Source organism: Mus caroli, chromosome 5 (genome assembly GCF_900094665.2).
Source record: "Mus caroli chromosome 5, CAROLI_EIJ_v1.1, whole genome shotgun sequence".
In the NCBI taxonomy this organism is placed as follows: domain Eukaryota; kingdom Metazoa; phylum Chordata; class Mammalia; order Rodentia; family Muridae; genus Mus; species Mus caroli.
In genome coordinates, this window is record NC_034574.1 from 19,065,029 (window position 1) to 19,088,518 (window position 23,490).

At 38.7% G+C, this 23,490-nt stretch overlaps 1 protein-coding gene across 2 annotated transcripts in view; it reads left to right on the plus strand.

The window, feature by feature from the left end:
* The window catches only part of Klhl7 (kelch like family member 7), a 60,721-nt gene extending 39,875 nt beyond the window's left edge, over positions 1-20,846 (plus strand). For both annotated transcript variants that reach the window (XM_021163177.2, XM_029477286.1), the window contains exons 7-11: positions 281-423; positions 8,226-8,466; positions 16,829-17,030; positions 18,611-18,708; positions 19,507-20,846. In XM_021163177.2, the coding sequence (XP_021018836.1) occupies positions 281-423; positions 8,226-8,466; positions 16,829-17,030; positions 18,611-18,708; positions 19,507-19,790 (968 nt within the window). In that variant the 3' untranslated portion in view covers positions 19,791-20,846. The remainder of the gene's footprint in view (positions 1-280; positions 424-8,225; positions 8,467-16,828; positions 17,031-18,610; positions 18,709-19,506) is intronic.
* The last annotated feature ends 2,644 nt before the right edge of the window (positions 20,847-23,490 follow it).

Genomic DNA, 23,490 nt, shown 5'->3' on the forward strand with positions numbered 1-23,490 from the left:
ATTTTGACAACTACTACTCTTAAGGAACCACGGGATTCATTGGTATGTAGTAGGTGGGTGACATAGTCTTAGTAATATTGATTTCTGAGGATCATAAATTTATTAAGAAGAGGATTCTTAGACATTCTGCATCTTTCCCCCTTTCTTTCTAGAACATCAGAGAGATCAAAAAATAATTTTAAGTTACAGGGCAGGGGGAAAGGAGGGCTACTTTCCTTTTCAAAGCATTGACTTGGCAGTTCCTGAAGCTCTTAAAGTGTTGCTATGCATTTTTGTACAGGTGGAATGAGGTACCATCTACTGTCTCCTGAGGATCGAGAAGAACTTGCAGGTGGCACACGGCCTAGAAGAAAGAAACATGATTACCGCATAGCTCTGTTTGGAGGCTCCCAACCACAGTCCTGTAGATATTTTAACCCAAAGGTAACTAAGTTGGTACCAGTTTTCATTTTGAAGGGACTGAGCACATACAGACACGGACATCTCCCACATAGTAAGAAGTAATTGGCTGCCTAGTTATTGTTGTTTGATAGGGTAAGGAAATTGAGGACTGCATTTCAAATTTCCCTATCACTGCTCTGGAATACTTTAAAAGGAACCACTGCAGAGAAAAAGTAAGCTCAATCTTTGTTGGCAAGTCTATACACTCATACTGATGCCCTTGCTTTCGTAAGATGATTATCTTCAGGGAAAATCAGCTTCTTAGGCTAGGTATGTTTTCTTTCTTGAGTAATTATAACACACATTGTCATTCTAGAAAATTTCAAAAAAAATAGTCACAAAGAAATAAAGATAGATATCTTTATCCCACAATTTAGAAACAATGAACACTTTTAGTCTGCTTTCCAGTATATTTAATGCCAATTGGAGGAGCAGAGTGTAAGTTACAGGTCTAGGGAGAACAATTTTTAAACTATGTAGATGTTTAGTTATAGCCTTGAGAGGGCCCACTCATATTCTTCTTGTGTCTGTGTCCTGTATAGGGATATAGCATGGGGAAATGCCATATTTTTCTGATACTGCATGCATTGCTGGGGTGAGAATGTACCAAAGCCCTAAAAGATAACACTCAAAACTTGTAAGATGGTATTTATAACTCATGTTGAATCCACACATAACAAGTTATCTCTATTTTTAATCCCTTTTAAAAATTGATGATTAGTACTTGAGACCAAAGCATCCTATTGACATTAGGATATTTTTTTTAAGACATCCATGAAGTAATGTAGTGTTGATATGCCAAAACAGAAATGGACAGTTCAAGTCCATACTAAGTACCAATTACGTGAAGGCAAGAATTGTCTCTTCATGAGTGAATGTATCCCACCCAGTATTATTTGGTACCCAACTGGTTCTCTCAAATTATAGTAACAAATCAGGATTTAGAGTTGGCGTAGGGAACTGTAACATATGACTCCTGGCTTAGGAAGTCTGTCAGTAGTCCTCACACTCACTAGGCATGACTCAGGTTGACTGGAGTGGGAAGACATAGATGCAGGTTGTACACAAGAGACTGCTTTTGTAGTTAATGAATACTCTGATAACAATTCATGTGGTGCACACATTTGTATGTCCTTTGAGCACCACCTGTCTTTGTCAACAGTTTTGCATTCTTTGTCCTTTTTAAGTTTCTGTCCATCATAGTAAACCATTAACAGTGATTTAATACAAAACAAAACAAAATTGATTTAATACAAAACAAAACAAAAAAACAAAAAAGACAGAAAGCAAAACAAACAAAAAACCCCTGATCTTTGACACCCCGCCCCCAAATACCTAAAATGGGCAGATGGTTCAATCACCAAAGTGTTGTTGTGAACACTTAACACCCCAATCCTCCATAAAACCACTGGGCACAATAGAACAAGTTTATAATCTCGGTATTGTGGAGATTGAGACGGGAGAATCCCCGAGATTGGTGGTCAGCCTAACTGATGTGCTTCAGACCATTGAGAAGCCCTGTCTCAAAGGAGCTGTTCCTAAAACTGACACCCAAGGCTGTCCTCAACCTTCCACAGTTATGGGCACACTGATAACATGAACTTACCTACGCAAGTGTATTGTAATACACACATGCGTACATACACATATGCACTCTTTTTTTGGTTTTTGTTTCAGTTTTAGAGTCAGGGTTTCTGCATGTGACTTTGGCTGTCCTGGAACTCACTTTCTAGACCAGGCTGGCCTTGAACTCACAGAGATCCTCCTGCCTCTGCCTCCAGTGGGTTGGGATCAAAGGTGTGAGCCATTACTGCCCAGCCATACTCTTTTTAAAAGACAATGAACACTAAAGCTATTTAAAATTCTGCCAAATAAGAATACTTGGACAATTTCTAGAAGGGCTATATACTGCCTTAGCGGCTCAATCTTGGCAAAGTCTCTCAAGTTTACTGGCTGATAGGGAATATGGCCATGTAGGCAATGGTCCTAGTTGATGGGAAAAGCAGTACAGCAGACAAAGGGCTGCTGTTTGTGCTTAGCCTGTGTGGGTATCTTGTATATTTGAAACCTCCATAAAGCCAGCCTTGTGTTGTTTGGTGCCATCTTAGTTTTGTGGTTAGATCATATAGCTATGGATATGGGCTAATGATATGGTTGGTTACCTAGTGTCAAACATTTACTCTCTGTTTGAACAAACTGTAGAACCAGAAGACTAATACCTACTTAAAAATAGTTGGCTTTAATGTGCTCCAGAATTCTGGCTGTGTACTGTGGTCATATTGTGATATTCCAGAAGCCATGTGAAGGAAGCATCTGCTGGGCCACACTGCTATAACCTGTTCCACTTATTAGAGGGCTCTTGTGCTCTGGAATTTAAAAGAGACATCTAGATATATCCTATATCTAATACGTAGGAGGAGCTGGGGCATTAATCTGTCCTGCATACACCAGCCTACTATAGATCGGGGCTTAGCAGACTTCTATATAAAGATCAGAGGAAATTAGTTTCATCCTTGCCAATTGTTCTCTTCATTGCCATAGCTACTCAGTTGTGTTGCTGTAGAAGGTAAATAGCCATAAACAGTGTATAAGCAAATGGGCATAGTTTCCTTCTCTGCAGCTGGACAGTTACACAGGGTAGGATAGAATGGAGTGCTCAGTTTCCCATCTGGACGTCTTTCCCGAGCTATGGTTCTCGCCGGCAAGAACACACTTGGACAACAAGATTCTTCTGCAGCAAAAGCTTTATTGCTTCTTCAAGAGGGAAGGCCCAGACCCCGGAAAATGGCGTTGCTAATATAGCCCTCAGCCATGGCGTTTCAGCACCTGATGTGGTGTGTCAGCTCCTGATTTGTTGCTCGCCCATCACCCCATTACTATGCCCCGAGATGGGCAGTGACTAGGTGTGAGTTCACTCTCGCACCTGCGTACAAGGCTTATTTACTAGTTAGGCACAGCGGAGGCCAGCGCCATCTTATAATGGCGATTGCTCGCGGCAAGGCTCTCCACAGACGTCTGCATGGCCATGACTCAGAAAGGAATCAGTAAAGCAAGGAGCTTTGCTCTTAAAAATGTGTAGTCTGTGGCAAGAAAGGCTGACTTAGGACCAAGGAAGACAGGATGTCATGCTTATACATGCATGATGCTTCAGTTGTGAGCACACTCGTGGCTGCTGTGTGAGAACTTACACGTGCTGTCCACACCCTTTCTAGTTTGCTTGTTTTCTCAGCACCTAAGCACATACCTTTGCAATGAAATACTCATTAAATATACTGAATTACTTTTCTGGGCCCATAGTTACCTGCCTAAGTATGACTTTAGTGCCTTTGTCCATTTTATTGATTACATGAAAGCTACATGTTCCTCTAACTTTCAGAGAACTAAAAATAATCCTCCTTCCCCTACATGGCCTAAGTTAGAACTGGGTCCTTCACCAGCGTTCATACTTATGAGCTTACAAGCCCAAAACACTTATCAAGAGTGGACATCAGATAACTTTCTCAGTATGCTACTTGGGGTGGCAGATTATAGGAATGAGATCGACTTCCCAGAGATGCTGAACCATGTGCTTATTTAAAAAAAAACAAAAGTCATCTCTCCCTCTTTCCATTTATATACACAAGCATAGCCAAGGACATTGAAACAGGCCTTTTTTAAATAGGCTGAATTTAAGGCACAAGACGGTAGCTGAAATGAGTAGTTTTGTACTCACAGTAGAAATGCTTATAAAGGACACTTAAATTACCTTCTGAAAAATGGAAACCATTACATTACTATTTGTAGCTAACAGTTATTAAACATAGTGTCTGGCGTGTACAATAGCAATTGAATTTAAAATTAACTATCCTGAAATATGTTAACGAGAATGAGATCCAGGCATAGTGGTATGTGCCTGTAGACCCATTGCTCAGGAGCCTGAGGTGGAGAATCACTTGAGATCAAGAGTTTGAGTGTGACTCTACAACATAGCAAGGTCTTGATTCAAAACTTAAAAAAAAAAAAGGAAGTTTCTTGAGAAACAATATAACTTATAGGTCTGTAGGATTAAATTCAGGTCATCAATTTAGACATCTTTATCTCTGAATTATCTTGCTACCTTTAAAGTTATTTTCATTCTTAAATTTGTAATGTAAGAAGATCCCACAAAACATCTTAATATTTATTTTTAATTAGGAGTATGAGCATTTGTCTGTGTGGGAGTAAGGGTTCACATGAGTCTAGTTGCCCATGGTGGTCAAAAGAGGGTATCAGATACTGTATTAGGGTTGCCACACTCCTGGTACCAAAAGCTGTATTGTTCAGGGTTCTCTAAAGCACTGGTTCTCAGCCTTCCCAATGCTGCAACCCTTTATACACAGTTTCTCATGTTGTGGTAACCTCCAACCATGAATATATTTTCACTGCTACTTTATAACTGTGATTTTGCCGTTATGAATTATAATGTAAGTATCTGTGTTTTCTGATGGTCTTAGGTGACCCCTGTGAAAGGGCCATTCGATAGACACCCCCTAAAAGGGATATTGGCCCAGAGATTGGGAACTGATGCTCTAGAGGAACAGAATTGATAGAGTGGGAGCGTGTGTGTGTGTGTGTGAAGGGGATATATTAGAATGGCTTACAAGCTGTATCCTAATAGTGGCTGTTTAACAATGGAAGGTCCAAGAATCGAGGAATTGTTCAGTCCATGAGGCTGGGTATTTCAGCTGGTCTCTAGTATAGACCAGGATCCTGAAGAAGTAGGCTCTTCAGCCAGAGAAGGAATGGACAAGTCAGAAAGAGCAAGCAGGCAAAGAGACCAAGTGCCCTTGTTCTATGTTCTTTTTATAGGCTACCGGAAGAAGGTGTGTCCCAGATAAAAAGGTAGATCTTCCAACCTCATAGGATCTGGATTAAAAGTGGGATTTCCCACTTCACGTTTTTTATTTAAGAAAAAATTCCTCACAGGTGTATCCAGCCACTTGAGTTTATAATTGCAAATGTAGTCAAGTTGATAATCAAGAGTAGCCATCACAGATACCCTGGAACTCAAGTTACAAGCAGCTGGGAGCCACCTGACGTTGGTGCTGGCAAGCTAACTCAAGAAGTATGTGCTCTTAACCACTAAGCCATTTCCCCAGCTCCGACCCCCTGAGTGGCTATTTTTAATTTAAGACTGGCAGGTGTTGGAGATCATCTAAAGGAACAAGTGACCAATCTTTCAGCCTGACTTTAGTTGAAGCTCATAGAAGCATAGTTACTGATACCTTACAGTTTCAGAGTGTTTCCCACATAGCTTTCAGTAACTTATATGAAGAGTGAGGAGACCTTGGCTGAGTTTGTATTTCTCTGCTCTGTGGTGGATTTGTGCAACAGATGAGAATCATGTAAGTTACCTTGGGTTTTTTTGTTGTTGTTGTTGTTTTTTTAAATGTGTATCATTAAGAGTTTAAAGTCCCTTCAAACCCTTTCCTAGGAGTTCAGAACAGAATAGAAATTCTTAGGGTATATTCTAATCTAATAAAAGTCTGACATAACCGATGCTTACAAGATATAAATACCAACTTGATATTCTTATAGGGACCGCAACAGTAACATTCACACAGAGTGCCTTACTCAGTGAGTCTGGGAATCGCTGGATCTGTTGCCTGATCTTGATTGCTTTTTAGCTATCTTGGAAAGCAGTAGGAACACAGTGTCAGTATGGTATACTGTGGGAGTTCACCCAAAGACTCTCACTCACAAAGACCTCAGAGACCGTGATCGCTGCAAACTGCAAGAGGTTTATTGATCCAACGCATTGGGACACCCCCCTCCCCCAGGATGCAGGCAAGAGGAGAGACCCCCGAAAGAACAAAGAACACACTTTTTATACCTTGTAAGGGGCAGATTTAGGCAACACGGCTAGCTGGCTTATTCTAGTTGATGTAGCAAGTAACCCTTCCAGGCATTGGTTGGTTTGCAAGGGGTGACTATCTTTGGCCTGGTCTCTCACTCCACCTGCCCTTATGGTTTTTCTCAGCATTGTGTAGTCGGCCAGCTTTCTTATCTGGCTCTGTACCTGATCTGCTAGTATAGTTTGGAAAGTCCCTTCAGAGGGGGAGGGGACTGGGTGGTCTTGAATTTATTTTGGATTCTACAATACCTTTAGGGACTTCCCCATGCATACACATGCTCGGTGGATAGAAGCATCCCCGGATGCCACAAAACATAGAAAATGGTAAACCAGACTTAGACAAGTATCGTGTTTTCTCATATGTGGATTCTTCTTTTTTTAATGACATGAAATTAGAAGAGAAAAGGACCCAAAGGAAATGGGAAGACTAGAGTAATTGGGGACATAGACATAGTCAAGAACTTTATAGGCACGTGAGAAAATGACACAATGAACCCCATTGTTTTCAACATTTAATATATGCTAAAAAGGAAAAACAAAACATCCTGCAAAGCTGTCACTACATAAGAAAAGGGTTGAGGGTTGGCTAGAGGTCAGCTAGTTACCTGGGCCAGGAACAGAGCTGGTGTAGGGACAGAGTGACACATTAGGTGGTTAGGTCTAGTTTGTTTTGCAGCTGCCAGTGGAGTGAAAGCAGATGTAGCCAGTGTACACACTAGAATATGTTGCCATCTGCCAGTAAGGCTTTATTACAATGAAATTGAGAATTTAAAGTCAAAATGATACAGAATTTTATTCAGCACACCACCTTCAATCTCCTTTTACATTAAAAAAAAACATAACATTATAGTCGTTTCAGTGTAAACAGAGACTTGCTTACCCTCCTCCTAGGCCTGCCAAAGTGGTGATGGTTACTCATCACACCTTAGTAACTTGTTAGCTCCTCTCATTCTTGTTCTTCCAGTGTCTTATTTGATATTGAGTTAGCCATTATTTTGAAATCATGGAACTTTGAGTGTAAGTTAAATTTCTATTCAACAATTATGTTCATGTCTGGTCTGCTAATTGGTGGGTAAGTTTGTTTTATGCATGATTAAATAGGTTTTAAACTGATTGTTCTTGTTATAATTGGAGTGGAAATAATAAGACAGAAGAAAAAGCACATACAAAAACAAACAAACAAAGGCATCTTTTGATGGGCAGTGGTGGCACACGCCTTTAATCCCAACACTTAGGGAGGCAGAGGCAGGTGGATCTCTGAGTTCAAGGGCTGCCTAGTCTACAGAAAGAGTTCTAGGACAGTCAGGGCTATGCAAAGAAACCCTGTCTTGAAGAAGGAAAAAAAGGAAAATGAGTGGATGAATGAAAGGAAGGAAGAAAAAAGGGAAAGGAAAGGAAAAGAAAAGGAAAGAAAAAGTAAAGGAGAGAGGGAAAGAATGAATATAAGAAGCAGATTTAAGGAATTAGTTGGTTTTAAGGAGCTGGTTGGTGCTTGTAATCATTGCAGAAAACAGCTACTTGAAGCACTTAATATTGTCTAAAGAGTCTGCGCTCACATGCACATACCCACATACAGACACAAACACATAAACATAATTAAAAACAATAAAAAAGTACTTTTAAAATAGCAATGGTTTTATTTATTTTAGAGTTATTATCTTCAAGCTTTAATGACAGAGAAGACAGAGTAGTGGTAGTCTATTCAGACGTACACGCCTGTCTCAAAGCCATGGGGCATCCGGTCATGTTTTCTCCACCTCAACTAGCCAACGCTCTGGAGAAATCACTCAGCTTAAACTGGGTACTAGATATGCAGTCTAGGAAACAAAAGCCCATTCTCTTTGTATTTTCTTTATCTGTACGTTGTCCTTTATGCTTTCTGTTTCTGAAAGCTTCTTGCCCTTCCTTTCAGGATTACAGTTGGACAGACATTCGCTGCCCCTTTGAAAAACGAAGAGATGCAGCATGTGTGTTTTGGGACAATGTAGTATACATTTTGGGAGGTTCTCAGCTTTTCCCCATAAAGCGAATGGATTGCTACAATGTTGTAAAGGATAGCTGGTATTCCAAACTGGGTCCTCCAACACCTCGAGACAGCCTTGCTGCCTGTGCAGCAGAAGGCAAAATTTATACATCTGGAGGTTCAGAAGTAGGTAAGACCCTGTTGATATTTTTGTTTAACAGAAGTATTTTAATCCAAGTTTCTTGACAATCATAGTTTTCAAAAATTGGGAAAATTTGTCCCAATACTTCAGCAATTTAAGTGTACGTCTGTTAACATTTTAGAACCTGTTTCCTTATAAGTTTTCCTTTGTCCTTTAAGTTATTAATCGACAAGAGTGCCAGCACTGGGACTAGAGAGATGGCTCAATGATTAAAACCTTGTACTGCTGCTCCAGAGGACATAAGGTGATCTTACAGCCACCTGTAACTCCAGCTCTGAGAGACATTCAGTACCTCTGGTCCCTGGACACCTGCATGGATATTCATATACTCATACACAGAATTTAAAGTAACAGAAAATTAGAATGCCATTTTTCTAGATGAATTGCTTTTTTACTATGGTGAACTGATGGTTGACAGTGTTTGAATTTTACTTGTTTTGAGTAGGTGATGTTATTTCCTTTGAAAGTTTTAGAATTTTATTTATTCACTGACCCATTTTAGAACATGTTATTTGGAGGATGTTTTAGCTAGAGTTTCCATTGCTGTGAAGAGACACCATAACCAAGGCAATTCTTACAAAGGAAAACATTTAATTGGGGCTGGCTTATAGGTTCAAAGGCTGTCCATTGTCATCATGGTGGGAAGCATGGCAGCCTGCAGGCAGACATGGTGCTGGAGAAGGAGCTGAGAGTTCTACATCCTTTTTTTAATTTTCTTTTTTTTTTTTTTGGTTTTGTTTTTTTGTTTTTGTTTGTTTTTCGAGACAGGGTTTCTCTGTATAGCCCTGGCTGTCCTGGAACTCACTCTGTAGACCAGGCTGGCCTCGAACTCAGAAATCCACCTGCCTCTGCCTCTCAGGTGCTGGGATTAAAGGCATACACCACCACGCCCGGCTTCATCCTTTTTTTAAAAAATATACTTCCTAATTTTTTTTTTTTTTGCAGTTTGATTTGAGAACTTTATTTTTTTAATTTATTTTATTTATTTTTTAATTGAACTATTTTTTTATTCAACACAAAAAATATTTTTATGCCAATCATAACAATGGTGGAAATGTTATTAAGACATAATAATAGATAAAATAGATAAAATAAAATAGATAAAATGTTTGTTTGTTTTGTTTTTAGTAAAGCTTTAAAATCTTGGCTCTTACTGTGGTACAAACCCAGAATAAGAATAATTTTTTGTTTGTTTGTTTGTTTGTTTTTGTTTTCCGAGACAGGGTTTCTCTTTATAGCCCTGGCTGTCCTGGAACTCACTTTGTAGACCAGGCTGGCCTCGAACTCAGAAATCCACCTGCTCTGCCTCCCGAGTGCTGGGATTAAAGGCGTGAGCCACCGCACCTGGCTATAAGAACAATTTTTAGACATTGGAGTTCATTGTAATAAGGCTGTACTTCAATGTCCCTCACATCACCAAAGGATTTTACCTCCATAGTAGCTAAGCTAAGAGTTGACAGTTCTGCCTCGCCAAGGAATGAATTGTAGGCACGATTATTTGGATGCAGATTTCCTGCTATGATCAAAGCTATTTGGCTTGAGTCATTGTCACCATTCTCAGCCCACAGGAAACAGGTTAGATTCATTTAAGAAATGATGCATGTATTAAGATGGTCTAACCATGAAGTCATTCATCAACTGTTTCAATGAACAATGGTTCTGCTTGGAGGGTGGTACAGACATTAGGTGAGGGTAAGACTCTGGTTCGTTGGCTGTGATGATTTTGAAAAGCATTCATCTCAGAATAAGAGTAACTTATAAAGTCCTCTTCAAAATTGATACAATAATTATAAATATCAAGCAATGCATTCAGTCTCACTCTTTGTTGTTCTCTTACAAGCCACCTCCCAAATTAATTGCCTACATTTCTTTTGGCTATATAAATAATTTTGAAATATGTAAGCTGTCCTGAAACCATAGTATAGTGTAAAAACATCAAATAGACAGTCCTACTAATAGAGAGGCTGAGATAGGAGAAGCATGATTTTAAGACCATTATGTGGCACACAGCAAGACACTGTCATGTACAAACAAGCAGAAAGTTTATATGGATTGTACAATATTGGACCTATTTCTCTAATTACCAAATTAGAGAGACCACTGGGTGGCAGCCAACAAATCTCTAATTCCTCATATTTTTGAATTTCAATTGATTAGGATATGTTGGCAATATTAATTTTCATATTAAGATATTAAGGAAAAGTGATTGTTACTGTTATTTTTGTTGTTAGAGGTGGAATTTTGTTTGTGTAGGTTTATTGAAAGATTGCTTCTTGCTTTTTCTAGCGTGTTGGTGTTTTCCATCTATTATCCTTTGTAGGGCTGGATTTGTGGAAAGATACTGTGTAAATTCGGTTTTGTCATGGAATATCTTGTTTTCTCTATGTTAATTGAGAGTTTTGCTGGGTATAGTAGCCTGAGCTGGCATTTGTGTTCTCTTAGGCTCTGTAGGACATCTGTCCAGGATCTTCTGGCTTTTATAGTCTGTCGTGAGAAGTCTGGTATAATTCTGATAGGCCTGCCTTTATATGTTATTTGACCTTTTTCCCTTACTGCTTTTAAAATTCTTCCTTTGTTTATTGCATTTGGTTTTTTGATTATTATGTGACGGGAGGAATTTCTTTTCTGGTCCAAACTATTTGGAGTTCTATAGGCTTATTGTATGTTTATGGGTATCTCTTTCTTTAGGTTAGGGAAGTTTTCTTCCACAATTTTGTTGAAGATATTTACTGGCCCTTTAAGTTGGGAATCTTCACTCTCTTCTAGACCTATTATCCTTAGTTTTGGTCTTCTCATTGTGTCTTGGATTTTCTGGATATTTTGGGTTAGGAGCTTTTTGCTTTTTGCAATTTTCTTATACTGTTGTGTCAATGATTTCTATGGTATCTCCTGCACCTAAGTTTTCTATCTCCTGTATTCTGTTGGTGATGCTTACATCTGACTCTTGATCTCTTTCCTAGGTTTTCTAATTCCAGGGTTGACTCCCTTTGTGATTTCTTTATTATTTCTAGTTCCATTTTTAGAGCCTGGATGGTTTTGTTCATTTCCTTTGCCTGTTTGATTGTGTTTTCCTGTAATTCTTTACGTGTTTCCTCTTCAAGGATTTCTACCTGTTCTCCTGTATTTCTTTAAGGGAGTCATTTATGTCCTTCTTAAAGTTTTCTGTCATGATCATCATCATGAGATGTGATTTTAAATCAGAGTCTTGCTTTTCTGGTGTGATGGTATATCCAGGACTTGCTATGGTGGGAGAATTGGGTTCTGATGATACCAAGTAAACTTGGTTTCTGTTGCTTATGTTCTTATGCTTGCCTCCCACAATCTGGTTACCTCTAGTGCTACCTGCCCTGACTATGTCTGATTGGAGCTTGTCCTTCCTGTGATCCTGGTTGTGTCAGAACTCCTCAAAGTCAAGCTGTCTCTGTGATTCTGGGATCCTGTGATCCTGAGATTCTGGGTATGTTAGGGCGCCTGGGAGTGGAGCTTCCTCTGTGTGTTGTGGGACTGGCTGCAGACTTTGTACCCAAGGTCTGCTCAGGGCACCAGCCCAGACTGGAAGGAAACCATGCCACTGGTCTGGTGTCCTGTGTGCCTGGGTCCCACTGGTCCAGTTACTCCCAGTGCTGGGACAGATGTTGTGTCCTCCTCACCTCTGATCCTATGACCCTGTGAGTGTTAGAGCACTTGGGAGTGGAGCTTCCCCTGCATGTTGTGGGACTGGCTGTGGAGTTTGTGCCCAAGGTCTGCTCAGGCCACCCTCCTAATTTTTTAAAAAAGATTTATTTATTTATTTTCTATATGGGAGTACTCTGTCATTCTCTTCAATTATATCCCATTACAGATGGTTGTAAGCCACTATGTAGTTGCTGGGAATTGAACTCACAACCTCTGGAAGAGCATCAGTCAGTGCTTTTAACCTCTGAGTCATCTCTCCAGCCCCAAGAGTTCTACATCGTGATCCACAGGCAGCAAGTAAGAGGCTGTGCTTGAGCATTTAAGACCTCAAAGCCTGCCTCCACAGTGACACAGCTTCTCTTACAAGGCCACACTGCCTAATAGTGCCACTCCCTATGACCAAGCATTCAAACACATGTATCTATGGGGGCCAAATCTATTCAAACCACCACTGGGGGAAGGAGAGAAGGAGGGGAAACTACATTCAGAATATAATATATAAATAATAATAATAATAATAATAATAATAATAATAAAGGAACAAGTGCTCTTTGTTCTTCTTTCTACTCTTTTTGATAAGAGTCTTACTTCATAGACCAGGGTGTCTTAAACTCAGCATTTGCCTGTCTCAGCCTCCTGAGTGCTACAATCATGTATATGAGCCATGATACTCAAGGACAATTGGTCTCATTTGCTTTTTAAAAAGTAAACATAGGAGCTGGTTGGTTGGCTGACTGGCTGGCTGGTTGGTTAATTTGGAAATTGGATCTCATGTAGCCCAGGCTATCTTCCTACTTACATTGTAGCTATGGATGATCTTGAACTTCCAGTGTCCCAAATGCTTTGACTACAAGCTTGTGCTACCATTATCATTGGTTTGCAGTGTTAAGTGTGAAACCTAGGATTTTGTGCCTAATAGACATGTGCTCTACCAACTAAGATACATCCCTGTTCCCTGCTTTAAATTTTGTTTTCATGGATCAATGTAGGGTATGGGTATAAGTATAAATACCTGTCTAATAATTTTTTAGAGTCAGTATTTTTTCTTTTCCTAAGTACAGCCTAGGATTAATAGAGTTTAAAGATTAATAGACTAGCATATAATAGTTTTTTTATGCTTTCCTCTTTTCATGTAATTTTTCAAGTAATTTCTTTACTTACAATACTGAACTTAAAAAAAAACAACAACAACAAACAACAACAACAACAAAAACCTAGGGAGACCCTAAGGCATGGGATTTAAGTATTTTTCTTTGTGCCTTATATTAATTAGCCCATAGAACATTTTGACACAGCATGCTTATCTGTTGTAAATTTTTTATTTCTTGTTTTTCTAAGTTTTTACCTCCTGCTACATATGAAATGAGGATAAGAAAAAACAGGATTTTTCTAAATGTAACTTAAAAAACAATCTTTTACTATTTTTAAAAGCATTCTTATCATATAATATATCATATAGTATATTTCAAATATACCTAAAGCCAATAGAAACAACTGTTCTGTTGATAACTTCATTTCTTTAACACTTACTGAGTTAGGGTTTTAACTTAAAACAGGATATTTGGATTTGGGTTTTTTGTTTTGTTTTGTTTTGAGTTTGTTAGTATATTGTTTTGTTTTTGTTGTTTGTTTTTTCTCTAGGATTTTTTATTACTTTATTATGTGTATGAGTGTTTTGCCTGTATGTATGATGGTGTACCATATGCATGCCTAGTGCCCGCAGAGACCAGAAGCTGGTATCAGATCCCTAGCACTAGCGTTACAGATGGTTATTAGCTGCCATGTGGGTGCTGGGAACTGAACCCAAGTCTTCTGCAACAGGAGACTGTGCTCTTAACTATTAAGCCATCTAGCCAGCCCCTTAAATAGTGTATTTTTAGTATCTGCTAAATACTGTTTCCCACTAAATTTTCCAAGTTTAAATATTTATTTAAAAGTATCAGCCAGGAGTGATGATGCACACACACCTTTAGTCACAGCACTTGGGAAGCAGGAGCAGGTAGAGTTCTATGAGTCTGAAGCCAGCCTGGTCTACAGAGCAAGTTCCAGGCCAGTCAGCGCTATATAGCAAAGCCCTTTCTCTTAACAAACAAACTGAAAGTTATCGCTAGTCATGACTAGTGCTTCTTTTACTTGTTATTCTCAATGATCTTCACTTCTCAGCTTAAAATTAGGTGAAAGTGTTACATGATTTTTGAAACATTTAATTGGGGCTGGCTTACAGTTTCAGGGGTTTAGCAGCAGATATGCTGCTGAGAGTTCTACATCTTGATCCTCAGGCAGCAGGAGGAGACTGTCACATTGGGTGTAGCATTGATCTCAAAGCTTTCCCCCATAGTGACACACTTCCTCCAATAAGGCCACACCTCCTAATAGGGCCACTTCCTACGCCCAAATATTCAAACACATGCACCTGTGGGGGCTGTTCCTATTTACCCTTCCATGTTTACTAGTTTCCTAGTGTATCACATTTGAGCCTGCAATGTCTAATTGTAAATTAAGTATATTGCATTGGAAATAAAGTAATCCAGCCCCTTTGTTTTACTAATTTTTTCAGATGGAAATTTTATGTGTATTTGTGGCTCCCAAATTTTAAAGCCTGTCTTTTCCGCCCAATTCTCTTTATATATAAAAATCATATCCTATGTCTTTATTTAAATGTAAAACAGTGAAGTAAATGCATATTAATTTAGAAATACTTCCTGTGAGCTTGCCAGAATCTTAGAGACAGTTACAGAACTTGCAGCAGTATGACTAGGGTCTAACCTGTTTCCCCCTCATTCGCTGGTGTATTGAGAGCCCCATAGCCTGGTACTGATTTAGGTGAGAGTGATTCGGGCTCTGCCTTCTCACATCTCACACCTCACTGTGGGGAAAAGAATCTTTCAGGCAAAGGGTGTTGAATGAATAGAGGTAATGTTGTCTTACGCATCTATACTCTGTGGTCTGAATTCCTATGGTTATTGTCCAACGAGGTCTGAAATAATGCGTCTAGAAGGAGACTGCAGTCACAGTGAGGTATAATTATATCTATCCTCTCTAGACTGTAGCTGAGTGCCAGGTATGGAGTCTCTCAGAAACCTGTCCATGGTGATTTCAAATGAACTCAATGAACGAGGATCAAAGAAGCAAACAGGCAGAAAAGAGAAAGCCGTCCATCCAAGCTGCCTTCAGCTTCACACTGAGCAGCTGCCAGTGGAGTTATTTCTGGGCCTGCCATTGCTAGTTGTTTAAACGTGGATTTAAAATGTAGCAGAATGTGATGCTTCAGAGTTGGGAGGTCTTAGGTTTGAAGCATAGTTAGTACATACTCCATTTTATCCCATAAAAAAATGTGGAACTTCATAGAGTAAGTTCTGATTTGTGAGTGAAAACTATGTAAAACTAGATAAAGAAAAATCACTTTCTTTCTAACAGTATTTTATATTAACATTTTTCCATATTGCCTTACAAGAGAACTAAGGTAGAAATTTTTCATATAAAGTGTTCTAGACAATTTTCAAAATCCATAGAATATTATTAAATATTTAGGAACATACATATATCATGTTTTTAATCATTTGCCATTATATCAAATCAAGGGAGATAAGAAAATTTTACTTTCTTTCAAGAAGACAGGAAATAGTCTACTGTCAGGCATCACTTCCTGTTCAATAGTAGTAAGCTAACATAAAGTCAATTTAAGTCTTCCTCTAAGTTAGAATCAAACCAAAGAAGAAATTTCTGAGCCAGGCATGGTGGCACACACCTTTAGTCCTAGCACTTGGGAGGCAGAAGCAGGCTGATCTCTGAGTTCAAGCCAGCCTAGTGTACAGAGTGAGTTCCAGGACAGCCAGGGCTACACAGAGAAACTGTGTCTCAAAAACAAAAATAACCAACGACAACAATAGCAAAAGAAAACCTGAGAAATTATTATATAACTCAGTGCTAGTAACTGTGCATGGTGATATATATCTTTAATCCCAGCATTGAGGCAGAGGCAGGCATATTTCTATAAATTCAAGGCTGAATTCAGCCCTATTTTGAGTGCTATGACACAAGAACTGAAAGTCAGCACCTACATATTAAGGTCCATGACAGCCAAGGTTACCTAGTGGGACCCGTCTCAAAGAAAAGAAAGAATTAGATAAAAGTTCCTCAGGACAAGAAGCACTTGCTCTTTAATGAGGTTATTTCTAAATGATCACTGAGTTCCTATAGTTTGCACAGTTGCAAAATATAGTGAATATGTGTTTGCTCTTAAAATGCATACTTAGTGTACAGACAGAAATACACCTTGATACTTTGATGTTGTATTCAAGTAAGGACCAAGATGACTTTAGGACCCATCTGCACATTGTCTCATTAATAAACAGGGTACTAGATATATAATAAATCTGCCCCAAAGATCTTTTTATAATGCCTTCCAAGATCCATACAAGATTACTAGCTTTTTAAAAAATACTATTGTGATAAATAGAAAAAATGTTGTCTACAAACCTCAATTCTTCCCTCTTTTCATTTAGCTGTACAGTGATTTCAGTTCAAACGACTCCAAACCAAGTATGAAGAGTAGTAGGAAGGGCCCTTTCTTCGCAGGGTGGGTGTTGAAACAGGGTCCCACTATATACCCCAGACTGGCCTCAGTCACAGTCTTCATGCCCAGCCTCTTACTTTGAGTCCTTTTCTTTTACAGGAAACTCGGCCCTGTATTTGTTTGAATGCTATGATACAAGGACTGAGAGTTGGCACACGAAGCCCAGCATGCTGACTCAGCGCTGCAGCCATGGGATGGTGGAGGCCAATGGCCTCATCTATGTTTGTGGTGGAAGCTTAGGAAACAATGTTTCTGGGAGAGTGCTTAGTTCCTGCGAAGTGTATGATCCTGCCACAGAAACGTATGTATCTATTTAAAATGATTCAGTCAGTGCCATTGCATCCCATAAGGTCACTGAGTAAAGATGCAGAAAGGTAGAAGGAACCCAACAGAGGTGGAATTCTTGTTTTCAGAATAGCCATACACTTAACTAGCCTGAAATTTTAGGAAATAACTTGGCCTTGTCATACATGGGAGCCCCTCTCTTTCTGGTCCTGCTTTTGCAGTAAATATGAATGAGATACACACAATTGGTCCATCAGACTCATAAAATATTGTTGTTTGAGAGGCCAAGAAATGTAGGAAAGAAGGGGAGAAAACTTAGAATACTTTTGTCGTTAAGTAGCAATATTACAAAGTGGTTCTTGTCATTACATTTCACTAGTTGTGTCTTGGGGATCATATCTCCCAATAAAACCTATGCTCAAAATAAACACTAGCATTTTAATTGGGAAACTGTGATCTCCTCTTCATCCTCCTCGTCCTCTTCTTCACTATTGCTTTCAATTCTAAAAAACAACATTTATGAAATGTGTCTTAGGTTTTCTATTGTTGTGCCATGACCATGGCAACTCTTACAAGGAAATATTTAATTGGGGCTGACTTACAGTTCAGAGGCTTAGTCCATTGTCATCATGGCAGGAAGAATGGTGGCATGCAAACAGACATGGTGCTGGAGAGGTACCTGAGAGCCCTACATAGAGATTGGCAAGCAGCAGGAAGAGCAAGTGACACTAGGCCACTTTTAAGCTGTCAGATTTCAGAATGTATGTACATGAAAACAAGAATTTTATCTACTTTTAAGCTGTCAGGTTTCAGAATGTATGTACATGAAAACAAGAATTTTATCTACTTTTAAGCTGTCAGGTTTCAGAATGTATGTACATGAAGGCATGAACTTTATATTATTGACATATTTAAAAAAAGAAAGAATGTAAACAGAATTTTCCAAGCCGTATATTTTTTTAATACATGGGGGCAGCTTACTATATAGAAGCAGTAAAGAAACCATACTTATTGTTCCCATTTTCAAGCTACAATATTGTTATTTTACTTGGGTAAGCACACACATAAATGTGTGTGTGTGCGTGTGTGTGTGTGTGTGTGTTCCTTGTAAAACAGGGCCATACTGACATCTATAGTAGTAGCTATTGAAAAACAAAACAAACCGTGTATTTATATTCCTTCTATGGGTATATCATGTATTCTTGTCACTTGAGCGTCAGAGGTAGGAGGAGCATCACAAGTGGAGGCCAGTGTCATATACATGACAAGTTCTGGATCGCTGGTTACACAGAGAGGCCCTGGCTCAGAAGACAGAAGAGCATGTGATTGACGCTTTACATTCTTCCTCTTCACTCCTGTTGCCATTTCAAGAATTATTGGAAACTATGGAAAATGGATTTCTTCAAAAGACATAAATTGTTTCCTCCTGTTTTTCTCATTAAAGTCCCCAATTTACCTTACCTATAAAACTATTTAAAGCCCCTTGAGGTTTGTTTACATGTATGTACATACACGTGTGAGCACGTATGAAGCATGGCAGGCAGGAAGCCTTTCACTCCTTGTAAATGAGCGCACCAAAACCTTCTTTTCTTCCAGATGGACTGAGCTGTGTTCAATGATTGAGCCCAGGAAGAATCATGGGCTGGTGTTTGTGAAGGACAAGATCTTTGCTGTCGGTGGTCAGAATGGTTTAGGTATATGCTGTTAACTTACTTTTCAGTTTCTCTGGGTTTGCTGATAAGTTCTTAAATTACTGGAACATTTTTTAAAATTGAATCAACACAGCATTATGTTTAAGTGCTAACAAAACTTTATGAAATGTCAAGTGACTGTGACTACCTCAGACAAGTCTGTGCTTTCTCATGTGCCCATAGGGAGTCCTGTCACATGTGCCTGAGAAACAGTGAGCAGTTGAGATGTTTGACTACTAAACCATCTTAGCTTTCAGCACTTTAGATACTGCTTGGATGCAGCTTTGCTTTTCAAGATTGACCTTCTCACGTTCCTACGTAATGCTAATAATGATCTTAACTAGTTAAATTGTGCAATAGAGGAACTGAATCGAGACTAGTACTTCATTTTTCAGGTTTTTCTAAGTGTTAAGTAAAACAATAACTTCTTTTCTGTTACTCTCATTCACTGGTATTTTTCATAAATTGCTAAAAGATAGAAAAACATTTGAAATAATTTATAATCAAAGCAAATCACTGATACTTTTCAGTTTTCTTTTCCAGGATAGAACATTTGTAGGAAATGTGTAGGGTTTATTTTATTGTTGTTGTTGTTTTTACTTTGTAGAAAAAAATGTTTCTGAAAATTTCTCAAGAATAAATATTTAGGTAGTGGGCATGTGGGTAATGATCATAAAGCTTTTATATCCTTTCTATGTGTTTAACAATTTTATTTTGAAACTAAAATATAAAACTTTTAAAAACTATGAAGAGATCCAACAATTATTAATACAATAAAGTTCTCATGTTGTTCTTTTGAAGGTGGTCTGGACAATGTGGAATATTACGATATCAAGTTAAATGAATGGAAGATGGTATCACCGATGCCATGGAGGGGTGTCACAGTGAAGTGTGCAGCAGTTGGCTCTGTCATCTATGTCCTGGCAGGTTTTCAGGGTGTAGGCAGATTGGGGCATATCCTTGAGTATAATACTGAAACAGATAAGTGGATCGCCAACTCAAAAGTCCGGGCTTTCCCAGTCACAAGTTGTCTAATTTGTGTTGTTGATACTTGTGGAGCAAATGAAGAGACCCTCGAAACATGAATGGTGAATGGACTTCCACTCGTCTGAAACTTAGAGATATGGCCACCAGTGGTTTATTCCAAGAGATCAGTTATGAAGTTCTGATCTGGTATTTTGATAAAGTAAGATTCCAATAAGATAACAGTTTATATTATCTGGACCTCCTTACTTAATTCAAAGATCATATTTTATTTGGCCATCCAAGAACCTATCAGCCAGAAAATGTGGAAAGTTACAAGCACTTCTTTAAAACGTGAATTGCAAATATGTAACTGATTGTGGCAGAGTGGGGCATGCTCATCAGAGAAGGAGCCCCAGCTTAGCTCTAGATTCTATTTTCCTAATTGTGTAAGTGCTGTGTAGTTAGGGCTGTTTGTTTCTGTTTGGTCAAGAGCTAAGTAGTCGTATGAATTACAGTTGGAGATGGTAAACTCTGATAGAGTAACTGTAATAGTGTTATGTATTTTGCTTGTCTTCATTTATTTCATTTAGTGCCAAATACTCCATTTTAAAGTAAGCAAGAGTGGCTCAAACATACACACTTTCTCACAAAACTTCACAGATTTTTGGGACTTAACTGTACCCAGTTACTCATGAAATAATATATTCAGTCCAATTAAATGAAATATTATACATTTCTGTATAAAATATTAAGCTTAGCACCCATCGTTAATTCATATGGTTTTACTCAGTAGTGTAAAAAGCGCTCTATGTCCTCATTCTCTATGTGAGAGCCAATCAGTAGGAACGATTGACCAACAGAAGAAAAGCTGTTGGAAGAAATTTCTAGATTCCTAGAAAAGCACTGATAATTGTAGCCCAGTAGCATATGGATTTTAAAAAATATGGTTTTCTTTTCTCCTAGCAGAACATGTTAGAGGTAACTGAGTTCTCTCTAAGTTTTGTAATAATTGGCATCAAGTATATCACTATTCGTTGCTTTTCTGTGGACAACAAGTTACCAAACGGCCTATTAATTTTTCCCAGTAATGTTTTACCCTTTGACTATGTATGAAATGTGCCATGTTAAACTGTCAATCAATGTTTTTATCTGATATTAAATATTTTTAACTTAAATAGATTTGCTTTGTTTATTCATTCTACGTGTGTTCATTAATATTTCTTAAATTTGTGAAAGTTTCCATTTAAAATTTTTCTCTGAATGGAAGATAGAACAGACTCTAAAATGTTTAAATTAATAGTGAAGTTGAAAAATGACAGGATTTATCTGTCAAGTTCTTATGTATAGACAGCTTTATTGAGATGTAATTCATAAGCATACAGTTCACCCTTTTAAACTGTACTATTTTAGTGGCTTTTAGTATGTTTATATGCGGGGCTGGTGAGATGGCTCAGCAGTTAAGAGCACTGACTGCTCTTCCAAAGGTCCTGAGTTCAATTCCCAGCAACCATATGGTGGCTCACAACCATCCGTAACAAGATCTGACGCCCTCTTCTGGTGTGTCTGAAGACAACTACAGTGTACTTACATATAATAAATAAATAAATCTTTTTTTAAAAAAGTATGCTTATATGCACTGTGTACAGTCATCATTGTATTTTTTCAAATGTTTTCATAACTCCTCCGAAAGAAGCCCTGTACTTACTACGCTCCCTGTTTCCCATGTGTTAGCTTTCTAGACTGCTACAAACTACTGCTTGCTTAATGGATTAAACCAACCAATATATTTTCACTGTTTAGGAGGCCAGATGTCTCAAATCTGGCTTTTGGAGGATTGGGCAAAACCACCACACACCTCATTCCCACCCCACCCCTGCTGCTGGTTGCCAGTAGTCCTTGACATTACTTCTTAGTTTATTCCTAGAGCTGCACTGCAGTCTTACACCTTGATCTTCTCATGGTCATTTTTTTCTCTTGTGTAACTATCTTCACTTAGTTCTTTTATAAATAGCATTTATTTGAACCATTCCTTTTTTTACTTACATATGAATGAATGTATACCATCTGTGTGCCTGGTGCCCACAGAAGTCAGAAAATGGGGTCAGATACCCTGACTCTGGTTGTGAACCACCACGTGGGTTCTGGAAACTGAACCCACGTCCTTAGAAGAACAGCTAGTGCCCTTAACCTTGGAGCCATCCCCAGCTGGCCTGGAGTTAAGATACCCACCCTCTGCTTTCTAAATGCTGTGACTAAAGGTATGCACCACCACATCAGAAGGATTCTAGTACTTTGTCTTAAACCACTTACATCTGCAAAGATCCTGTTTGCAAGTAAAAATGCATTCTGGAGTTCTGGATAGATAGGAATTTTGTGAGGAACACTATTTAACCCGGTACACTCTTACAAACTCCAGCCTTAGGCAACCTCCACCTCTAGACTGTACAATGATCTTTTATTCACTTGATGTAATTGTCACCTCAGGCTCACTGCCTCTGTCTGCTAACCTAGGCCAGGTCCTGGAAGCTTCTAGCCTCCATACAATCTTATCTAGGCCTAGAATGTTTTCATCCTCTGAGATTTCCTGCTGAACAAGCTCACCCTTTCTAGCTCTTTCTATACTCTGGCTGGTTCAACTTATCTGTTCTGGCTCAAACTGATTCAATCTGGCTTCTCAGTCTCTGACTGTTGTAAACATTTTTATGTAAGATGTTGAAATTTGCACTATTTTAAAATGTGACTATTTGAGCTGGGCAGTGGTGGCACATGCCTTTAATCCCAGCACTTGGGAGGCAGAGGCAGGCAGATTTCTGAGTTTGAGGCCAGCCTGGCCTACAGAGTGAGTTCCAGGACAGCTAGGGCTACACAGAGAAACCCTGTCTCAAAAAACAAAACAAACAAACAAAAAAATGTGGCTATTTGAAGCTGGAGAGCTGGCACTGTATCTTGCAGAAGGACCTGGGTGTGGTCCTTTGCATCCACTCGGAGGCTCACAATCATCTACAACTCTAGTTTTGGGGGATTCAGTGCCCTCTTTCTAGCTACCTCAAGTACCAGGCACACAATGAAGCACATGCATACATGCAGGAAAACATGAGAAAAATTGTTAACGTAGCTAAATTTTCTGGTGACAAAATACTCATTTATTACACTGTAATTACACTGATAGAGCAGTTATCCCTGTAGAATAGGCAGCACTGTTAAAATATTTTGAATATATTAGCTGTTCTTTTTAGGCTGCTAATTAACTAGAACACATCATAACTTTTTATAAAGCTTTCAATAAAGTTCCTTTACTCCTAATAACCTGTATCATGTTCCTAATAACACAGCTTCCTCCAACCCAGAACGATCATTCACAGTTCTAAAGGATAATGGGTAAAAGTAAACTATTCAAAGTATACTACTTCATATACAAATTGCTTTGTATTCAAATTTCTTTGTATATAAAGTACATTCCATTACTTTTTCAAAAAGTTCCTTTCCTATAATGTACTCTGCTTTCATTTCAGTTGATACTGGATTTGTCAGTGTTCTGTTCTTTGAAGTGCTTTATTTTGATAATACATGGGTTTTACTTTTGAGAATCACAATTTGAGTATGAATGTTTAGTAGGCAAAACTTGTTCCATACTGTATTAGTCAGGGTTCTTTAGAGTCACAGAACTTATGGATAGTCTCTATATAGTAAAAGAATTTATTGATGACTTACAGTCGGCAGCCCAATTCCCAACAATGGTTCAGTCACAGCTGTGAATGGAAGTCCAAGGATCTAGCAGTTACTCAGTCTCACACGGCAAGCAGGCGAAGGAGCAAGAGC